This window comes from Saimiri boliviensis, chromosome 10 (genome assembly GCF_048565385.1).
Source record: "Saimiri boliviensis isolate mSaiBol1 chromosome 10, mSaiBol1.pri, whole genome shotgun sequence".
Classification (NCBI taxonomy): domain Eukaryota; kingdom Metazoa; phylum Chordata; class Mammalia; order Primates; family Cebidae; genus Saimiri; species Saimiri boliviensis.
The window spans coordinates 18,571,660-18,581,950 of NC_133458.1; the positions used below are offsets into that span (position 1 = coordinate 18,571,660).

The 10,291-nt window shown below is 43.2% G+C and overlaps 1 protein-coding gene across 1 annotated transcript in view; it reads left to right on the plus strand.

Annotated features, from left to right (window-relative positions):
• The window catches only part of ZC3HAV1 (zinc finger CCCH-type containing, antiviral 1), a 68,144-nt gene extending 63,607 nt beyond the window's left edge, over positions 1 to 4,537 (plus strand). The window contains exon 13 of the mRNA XM_010340369.3: positions 2,227 to 4,537. Within this exon, the coding sequence (XP_010338671.2) occupies positions 2,227 to 2,489 (263 nt within the window). The 3' untranslated portion in view covers positions 2,490 to 4,537. The remainder of the gene's footprint in view (positions 1 to 2,226) is intronic.
• Positions 4,538 to 10,291: the final 5,754 nt, after the last annotated feature.

Consider the following 10,291-nt stretch of genomic DNA (forward strand, 5'->3'; position numbering starts at 1 on the left):
AAGCAAAAACTGATGGCACAGGAATAAAATTTAGCATAAAATACATGCAAGTAGGAGTTTCAAAAATGGGCAAAAGACTTGAATAAACATTTCTCAAAAGAAGAAATACAAATGGCCAATGAATTCATGAAAAAATGTTCAACATCACTAATCATTGGTGAATTACGCAAATTAAAACCACAGTGAGCCCAGGAGGTCCAAGGCTGCCGTGAGCCAAGATTGAACCACTGACCACTGCACTCCAGCCTGGGTGAAAGAGACCCTGTTTTACACGGGGCGGGGGAAGGGTTAGATGTACTGACAGCAAGATTTCTAGGACTAAAGTGGGAAAAAAAAAAAGTTGTAGAACAGATCATATATTATGACCCCATTTATGAACAAATAAACACCATAGAACTATATGAGACTACATTAAACTACAAGAGCATGCCATATACTATATGTACATATATGTATGTGAAGGCATAGAAATAGGTGTGAAAGAATTCTCACCAAGCCATTAACTGTTTTGGGAAGAGGGGTGGGACTGGATGTGGTAGGTCAGTATAGGTGGACTTTCATGTTTTTAAAAGTGGAACATCATTTGCCTAGAATATCTAGTATCCAACCTATTCAGGATAAGTAATGTTTCTGGAATTCAAACATCTAACTATAAAATGATAAAAATAACAAAAACAAAGTAAATGGAAAGTATAAACATTTGTTACCTCAAGTAAATTCATTTTACTTATTGATTCTTGCATGGAAATCAGAGTTTGCAATATCTACTCATTCTCTTTAAAATGGCAGAGTAGCTTTCTTAAAAAAATATTATTAGTATTTTTTGATGCAGGGTTTCACTCTGTTGTCCAGGCGGGAGTGCAGTGGTGCGATCCTAGCTTACTGCAGCCTCAATTTACTGGGCTCAATCAATCTGCCTCAGCTTCCTGAGTAGCTGGGACTACAAGTTCATGCCACCATGCCTGGCTAATTTTTAAATTTTTTGTAGAGATGGAGTCTCCCCATGTTGCCCAGGCTGGTCTAGAATTCCTAGGCTCGGGCTGGGCACTGTGGCTCACGCCTGTAATCCCAGCACTTTGAGAAGCTGAGGCGGGTGAATCATGAGGTCAAGAGATCGAGACCATCCTGGTCAACATGGTGAAACCCCGTCTCTACTAAAAATACAAAAAATTAGCTGGGCATGGTGGCGCGTGCCTGTAATCCCAGCTACTCAGGAGGCTGAGGCAGGAGAATTGCCTGAACCCAGGAGGCGGAGGTTGTGGTGAGCCAAGATCGCGCCATTGCACTCCAGCCTGGGTAACGAGCGAAACTCCATCACAACAACAACAAGAAAAAAAAAAAACAAAAAAAAAAGAATTCCTAGGCTCAACAGGTCCACCTACCTCAGCCTCCCATAATGCTGGGATTACAGACATGAGCCACTGCACCCACCCAGAGTAGCAGTTGACAATGATAAAAATTTTAACTTGGCAGGAAATTGTTGGTCTGCTGTGTATGAAAGCAGCAATCAGTATCTGAGGTTGTTTTAGAGTTGAGAACGAAGCATTGACTGACTCATCAATTCCAACTCTGCTCATTCAGCTCACCCTAGGTGAATGACATGAACTGGTCCGTGGTGTCATCATCATTTGGTCATTGCACCCAATGGTTCACACTATCAGCGTGAGCTCTTCACTGTAGCAAACATTCCTCAGTCATGTCTATATGTATTTAAGAGTTATATGTATTTAAGTTTGCCTGCCTAATAAATATGGTGTGTTTTTGTTTTTGTTTTTGTTTTTGTTTTTTGAGACAGAGTCTCACTCGGTCGCCCAGGCTGGAGTGCAGTGGTGTGATCTTGGCTCACTGCAACCTCCACCTCTTGGGTTCAGGCGATTCTTCTGTCTCAGCCTCCCGAATAGCTGGGACTACAGGTGCGTGCCAACACGCCTGGCTAATTTTCTTTTTATTTTTTAGTAGAGATGGGGTTTCACCATCTTGAACAGGCTGATCTCAAACTCCCGACCTCATGATCCAACCACCTCAGCCTCCCAAAGTGCTGGGATTACAGGCGTGAGCCACCACACCCATAAACATGTTTCCAAGTGCGAAGGGAAGTTGATAAGTATCAGTAAGGTTTATTGATATATGCTTAGTACAAGCCCACTTGATTTCGTATAACTAACCTTATAAACAATATACCTTCTTTTATCATCACTCTTAACCTTTATTTCTGATTCCTTCTAGGAGGTTACTTTGCAAAAGATGCCATCTATTCCCACAAAAATTGCCCGTATGATGCCAAAAACATCGTTATGTTTGTAGCCCGAGTCCTGGTTGGAAATTTTACTGAAGGAAATATGACGTACACGAGCCCTCCTCCCCTGTTCAACAGCTGTGTGGATAATAGGTTGAATCCCTCCGTTTTTGTCATCTTTCAGAAAGATCAGATTTACCCACAATATGTGATTGAATATACTGAAACAGACAAAGCCTGCGTGATTAGTTAGAACCGATGAATACAGCGTCAGAAGGATGCCGTAACTATTCTGTTGCCTTGCAGAATAAATTGCCCCAGAAAGTAAAGTTTTATATTTTAATGTCTTCGATCAGTGGTCCCCAACCTTTGCTACACATTTGAATCATCTGGAAAGTTTTAAACAAATTCTGATGCTCAGGTTGCACCCCATACCAATTAAATCATTTCTGGGCGTGAGTGCCAGGCAGTTGTATTTTTTAAAGCCCTTCTGATGATTCTAATGTGTTGCAAAGTTTACCTTGTCTCACATGTAACTGGCAAAGCTGATTTTAAAATTTTCTGTAATTGCAGCAGCCTTTCTCTCCTGTCTACTTTTTTAGTTTACTGTATGCCATGGTTTTGTTTTTGGCTCTATTGAAAGAAAATTAATTTGGGAAATTTGGGAGAAATCTAATGCCTGTTGAAATAAGGATATAAGAAAGATTGTGAAAAGCTGGGGAGAAAATGCTTAAGTACACGCTAGGAAAAAAGGAAAATTGAAATGCTATGGCAAACATAGCTGCCGTACTGTACCTTATCATTCTGATGAAACTGATCTGGAGCACCCATTTCTTTATCGCTACATTTATTTAGGGGACAAACTCCATCCAGGTTGACTGTCTCTGGAATGTGGTAATAAGAGCTGCCAAGTGTGGCTCAGAGAGAAGCAACCAACTGGAGTTAATTGCCCATTTGGGCTCTTTGTATAATGATGGCAAAGTAGACATTTATGTTCTAATTAATGTGATTATAGAGAAGGCTTTCTCTCAGGTCAGGCTTTTCATGAAAGTATTTTGAGAACAATGAATTGCAATAACCGGCCTCACACAAGCATGACTGATAAATTCGAGTGCTGTTGTAGTCTTGGCAAACAAGCCAAGACCCTAGGAGCAGGGCCATTCCTACCGAAGGGCCGGCCCCCTACGGAGACGAAATTTGTTTCCTGGTGAGCACAGAATCAGAACAAGGAACAATATCCCAAAGAGGCCCTGTGCCTACCAGGAGCTTCTTTTTCTAAATATAATGGATTAGGTGGAATTGTAGTACCATCGTTTTTTATTTAGAGCTGGTGGAGTGCTTGGACCAATATTTCCTTCCTTCTTATGGACCAGGGTTTTCCTTCCAATTTTCTCTTTTCAACATTCCTTACCAGTCATCAGAGTTTCCTGTTATTATTTCTTCTAGCAGACATGTTCAAGTCAGAGTTAATTAGCATCAGAGTTGATTTTATATTAGTCAGATTTTGGATCATCACAGAGATCTCCACAACTCTTTGGCTTAAACGACTCCACCAGTAAAAAATATAGAGATTTTTTTTTTAGAGTAATTTTGTGGGAGGGGGACCACAAATGCTTATTCTCATTCACTTATGTTTTCTTATGGTAGCTTTCATTTTGGAGGGTTCATTTTCTGAACTTGACCATCACATTATAGGGGTGCAGTGTGTCCAACTCTTTCCAACAGCCCATTAGACACCACTAGCTGGATATTTCACAGTCATCTTTGATTCAAGCTGTCCAGAGTGGAACTCTCCATCCGCCTCCCTCACATGAATCTGTTTCTCTCCCAGGATTCTGTGTGTAAGTGAACAGTATCACCATCTACCGATTGGCTCAAGCAGAAATCCAGAAGTCATCTTTGACTCCTTGCTCTCCCTCCTGATAAATGTCTAAGCAGTTTCTCATCTAGTTTTACCTCTTAACTGTCTCTGTTCCCAAATTGTTTCATGTGTTTTCTTCACAGCAAGAAGCTTATCTTTTTAAAAATGTACTTAGTAATGCATATTCAAAGCACAAGTCTGATCAAGTCTTCAGGATAAAGTTCAAAACCACTATCACAGCCCCAGGTGACCTCTCCCTCCCCTCCCCTCCCCTCCCCTCTGTGATGTAGCTTCTTCTGCACAAGCCACTCTGCTGGCTTTCTTTCAGTTTTGTGGTTCCCATTTTCAGCTAGTTCAGTGGTTCTCATTGAGCACTTCTGCCTTTTTTTTTTTTTTTTTTTTACAAATACAAATGGCATCTTCTCTATTATCCTCAAAATCTAATACATGCTTCACCTACATACAATTTTAGAAATAAATTAAGAATTAAATAAAACTAATATTAACATAAAAAGGAAATAAAGGGTACCTAACTTGGGAACAACTATAATCGAAGACCTAAGGAAGTAGTCAGATGCTTACAACTATTTATAATGAATCAATTTAAACTTAGAAGGTAGGAGATCAGACCATCCGTGGAAAAATGCAAACGAAGAGATACGAGTGGACATTACAGTAAAAACTAGGGATACAATAACTTCTTTGCATTTGACAATACTTATTTGTATATGATAAGAGAAAGAACGAATTAACCTTAATTGAAATAAAGATACTATGCAAGAAAATGTACAGATTGTCGACGTGGAGAAAATGAAGATATATTCTTACAGACGAGCTATAGATCATACATGAATGTCTAGTGAGACATTCAAAATTCGTATAGGGTGCAGAATAATTTCTTATTGTGAGGAACTGTCCAATGTATTGCAAGATGTTCTTCGTACTTGGCTCTCACAAACTAAATGCTAGTAGCGCCCCACCCCCACGCCCAGTCATGGTGACAACCACGAACCCCATCGGATCTGTTCACCCTTTTCAGAGCAGATATTTTGTAACATCCTCTTTCCTGTCCTGAAATGACTCATAGATAATCAAATCTACTTACACACATGAATTTCTTAAAAAATCAATTTAATGCCCTAACTCTCTTATAAAGGAGAAATAGAAAGAAATTTGGAATGAAAAGAAGATGAATTTTAAATGCTCAGGCATGACTATGCTGTATGAAAGAGACAGATGTTTACTCTTCATTATAATGAGTAGGTTTGGATTTAAGAGCCTTTAGAGGCTACTTCCTGTAAACAAGTAGAGGAAAATGAAACTAGAGGTATGGGGGACACTAGAATGAAAACCAGTGTTAGGGTAAGTCAAAACAGACCATATACATCATGTGTATATGGGGAAAAAAGCGAAATTACCTTAAGGATAATAGGACAAGACAAATTACAGGTTGTCTCAGAGAAAACAAAACGAGTTACTCTCTCAGACAAGCTGTGGGTCCTACATACATGTCCAGTAGGACATTAGACTGTCGTACAGGGCACAGAATAATTCCTCATTGTGTGACATAACCCACACACTGCAGGACGTCTGTCAGCCCCAGCTGCACCCACTCAGTGCCGGTAGTAGTCCACAATTGTGAAACCACCAACAAACCATTGACCACAGTGAGAACCACTGGTTTTTTTCCGGGGACCTAGTGAATATCTAGCATCCTTAGATCATCCCAACTGTTACTTCCCTAAAGAGTCCTTCTACAGAATGGGTCAGATCCTTGCCTCCCTAACTCCTTATTTTTAAAATACTTTGCACCTTGCTTTGTTAATTTGTATTATGTATCCAAACTGAAATTATCTGTTTTCTGCATTAGAATGTAAGTCCTGAGGGCTGGGTCAGTCTTGTTTGCTGTGCTATGCCTAACGCCCAGCCAAGCAGGGTGCTTTGTACACTGATGTACTGGATAAATTTTGTTGAATAAATTAAGTTCAGCTATTTATATTTCAATAATTGAGTAGTATTGCTTCTGGTTCTTCAAGCTTAATTTGAACTATCTAATAAAAATAAGTAATTAATTTGGTCTACTGCCTTTATTTGATCTCTTTCTAGGTATCTCCAAAAAGATCACCAACTGCAGATTCCAGTTATTCAATGGGGGAGAGATGATGTGTTTTGCCCCTTCCAGCTTTATCATTCCAGGGCTTAATAAGCAAGTCACCTGTGCAAGGTGCAGTGGTGGTGATGGTCCCACATCTTTTGTCTGGGGACTTAGGGAAGGGCCGAAAGCTATTAACACATCTTTATTCCTTTGGTTTCAGGGGTGTGAACAGGGCCAAGCTGAGCACAAAAGTTAAAAGTATAAATGGTGATCAGGAGACTCACCCTATCAGCCATTCCTCCTTCAAAACCCTTCTCTACTATTTATTTATTATTTTTATTTTTGAGACAGTCTCACTCTGTCGCCCAGGAAGGAGTGCAGTGGCACAATCTCAGCTCACTGCAACCTCTACCTCCCGGGTTCAAGTGATTCTCCTGCCTCAGCCTCTCGAGGAGCTGGGATTACAGGCACAAGCCATCACACCTGGTTCATTTTTGTATTTTTAGTAGAGACGGGGTTTCACCATGTTGGTGAGGCTGGTCTTGAACTCCTGACCTCAGGTGGTCTGCCTGGCTCAGCCTCCCAAAGTGCTGGGATTACAGGAGTGAACCACCACGCCCAGCCTCATTTCTTTTTAAATCACAAAGCTTTCAGTGGAGAAGAAGTAAGGGAGTGAGGGAAATAGATAAGAAGAGCAAGTTCTATGGCAACAGAGATTTGATAAAGTCAACATTTGACTTAGACCTCAATATAAATTAAAGCAAGGCATGGCAAAGTCATTGCTGTCAAAGCACCGGGATTCAAACACACAAAAATGCTATCAAACCAAGCATGAGCAGATCTTGGAGTTTTTTTATTTTTTTATGTGTTTATTTTCTTTGTCAGAGTGCTCCCAAGAAAACCTTCCATTATCTAGTTTCTGGTGGACTCCTCAGTCCAGCATTTGGTAGAAATGAAGTTATGGCCAGGCACGGTGGCTCACGCCGGTAATCCCAGCACTTTTGGAGGCTGAGGTGGGCAGATCACCTGAGGTCAGGAGTTCGAGACCAGCCTGGCCAAAATGGTGAAACCTTGTCTCTACTAAAAATACAAAAATTAGCCGGGCATGGTGGTTGGTACCTATAATCCCAGCTACTCAGGAGGTTGAGGCAGGAGAATCACTTGCACCCAGGAGGTGGAGGTTGCAGTGAGTCAAGAAAGTGCCACTGCACTCCAGCCTGGATGACAAAGCGAGACTCTGTCTCAAAAAAATTAAAGAGAAGTGCCATAAAAGGCAATATTTGGTTGAGTGCTAAGTGTGTGTGGCTGGGCCACGGGGACCATGTTCCAGGACGTGTCTTGGAAAGAGTGCAGGGGATAACAGGCAGGTTTCATTTAGAACGTTAAGACCAGAGTGGATGATTTATAACAGTGATATCAATGCATGTCCCTGGAGTGAATTGGTTCTACTGGTTTATTTGATCTCTTGCTACTGAGGTATGCCTGAATGACCATCAGCTTGAAAATGAGCTTCAGAATCAGAGTGGGAGGAGACATGAGAAGTTTCCAGGATGGGGCTGGGCGTGGTGGCTAACGCCTGTAATCCAAGCACTTTGGAGGCCAAGGCAGGCAGATCACCTGAGGTCGGGAGTTCAAGACCAGCCTGACCAACATGGTGAAACCCCATCTTTTTTTTTTTTTTTTCTTTTTTTTTTTTTTAAAAAAAAAGAAGTTTCCAGGATGTGCTTAAGTCTTAAAAGCTCCAATCTGAAATTACTACCTCCAATCTCAACCTCCTGTTTCTCTTTTCCATTCCCCTGTGAACCTGCCTGGCATCTGATGTCACCCGCTTCTCCCTGAAAACGCCACATTTTTCAATAAACAGTCTGCTCTGGGATTTTTCCTTTTTACCCCTCTATGCACTTCCCCATGAATGGTTTTTTTGTTTGTTTGTTTGTTTGTTTTTGAGACGGACTCTCACTCTGTCACCCAGGCTGGAGTGCCATGGCTTGATCTCAGCTCACTGCAACCTCTGGGTTCAAGCGATTCTCCTGTTCTGCCTCCTGGGTTCAAGTGATTCTCCTATCTCAGCCTCCTGAGTAGCTGGAATTACAGGTACCTGACACCACACCCAGCTAGGAAGAGATGGGGTTTCTACACGTTGGCCAGGCTGGTCTTGAACTCCTGACCTCAGCTGAAGTTGATCCTCCTGCCTCGGCCTCCCAAAGTGCTGGGATTACAGGCATGAGCCACTGCGTCTGGCCTAGAACTGATCTTTCTGAAATCCCAAACCTCTATATTCTGCCTCTGACCCCAGCCTGCTTTTCAGCTCTCTCTACTACATTCTGTACATCGTCTTTCTCTGCTCACATACAGCCCCTTGCTGTCTTCACTCCTCCCTTACCTAGCCTCCAGCCCGTTGTTCAGCCCATGACTACTTTCTTTTCTTTCCTTTTTCCCTTCCTTCCTTCCTTCCTCCCTCTCTCTCCCTTCCTTCTTTCCTGCCTCCATCCTTTCTTCTCTTCCCTCCTCCCTCCCTCCCTTCCTTTCTTCCTTCTCTCTTTTTTTTTTTGAGACAGGGTCTCACTCTGTCTCCCAGGCTGGAGTGCAGTAGCACAATGTCAGCTCACTGCAGCTTCTGCCTCCCAGGTCCAAGTGATTCTCCCACCTCGGCCTCCTGAGTTGCTGGGACTATAGGCATGTGCCACCATGCCTGCCTGGCTAATTTTTGTAATTTTGGGTAGAGACAGGGTTTCACCATGTTGTCAAGGCTGGTCTTGAATCCCTGTTCTCAGGTGATCCACCTGCCTCGGCCTCCCAAAGTGGTGGGATTACAGGTGTGAGCCACTGCACCTGGCCCCCTGACCACTCTTTCAATTCATACTTTCAATCACCCAGAACCTTGGACCTTTAAGTCTCATCCACTGGCAAAACCTAGAGTGGCTCAATTAAATTCTGTTCTTACACCTTGAGAGCGTTTTGTTGTTGTTGTTGTGAGACGGAAGTCTTGTTCTGTCACCAGGCTGGAGTGCATGGCGGGATCTCGGCTTATTGCAACCTCCACCTCTGGGGTTCAAGCAATTCTCCTGCCTCAGCCTCCCGAGTAGCTGGGACAGGTGCGTGCCACCACACCCAACAGATTTTTGCATTTTTTAGTAGAGATGGGTTTCACTGTGTTAGCCAGGATGGTCTTGATCTCCTGACCTCATGATCCACTCGCCTTGGCCTTCCAAAGTGCTGAGATTACAGGTGTGAGCCACCGCGCCTGGCCCAGAGAGCTTTTAGGAGAATTACAGCATCGTTTGGATCAATGCCACTACCAATCTGTGGCCTTGGCAAGGCCCTCCCCACTGGTCCTACCTTCAGCTTCATCAAGCCTTTATGGCAGGCGTCCCCAAACTACGGCCGTGCGGCCCCCTGAGGCCATTTATCCGCCCCCCCCCCCACCACGCCGCACTTCAGGAAGGGGCACCTCTTTCATTGGTGAGAGGAGCACAGTATGTGGCGGACCTCCAACGGTCTGAGGGACAGTGAACTGGCCCCCTGTGTAAAAAGTTTGGGGACGCCTGCTTTATGGTCTCAAGTGACTCTCCACCACCCATTCTTGGTCTTGCCTTAAACTTAAAAAGACAAAACAAAACAGCTTACAAATTTATCTTTACATGCTCTAGATCCACGCTGATCACCTCCTCCTTGAAACTCTCCTCTGTGTGTCCATGAATGACTCTTTTTTTTTTTTTTTTTTTTTGAGACGGAGTTTCGCTCTTGTTTCCCAGGCTGGAGTGCAATGGCGCGATCTCAGCTCACCGCAACCTCCGCCTCCTGGGTTCAGGCAATTCTCCTGCCTCAGCCTCCTGAGTGGCTGGGATTACAGGCACGCGCCACCATGCCCAGCTAATGTTTTGTATTTTTAGTAGAGACGGGGTTTCACCATGTTGACCAGGATGGTCTCGATCTTTTGACCTCGTGATCCACCCGTCTCGGCCTCCCAAAGTGCAGGGATTACAGGCTTGAGCCACCGCGCCCGGCCCATGAATGACTCTTACTTTCCTCTGGCCTCTCCTTATAAGTTTATATGTTAGGCTGTGTTCCCTCAGGAGCAATCAGACAAGGATTGAAT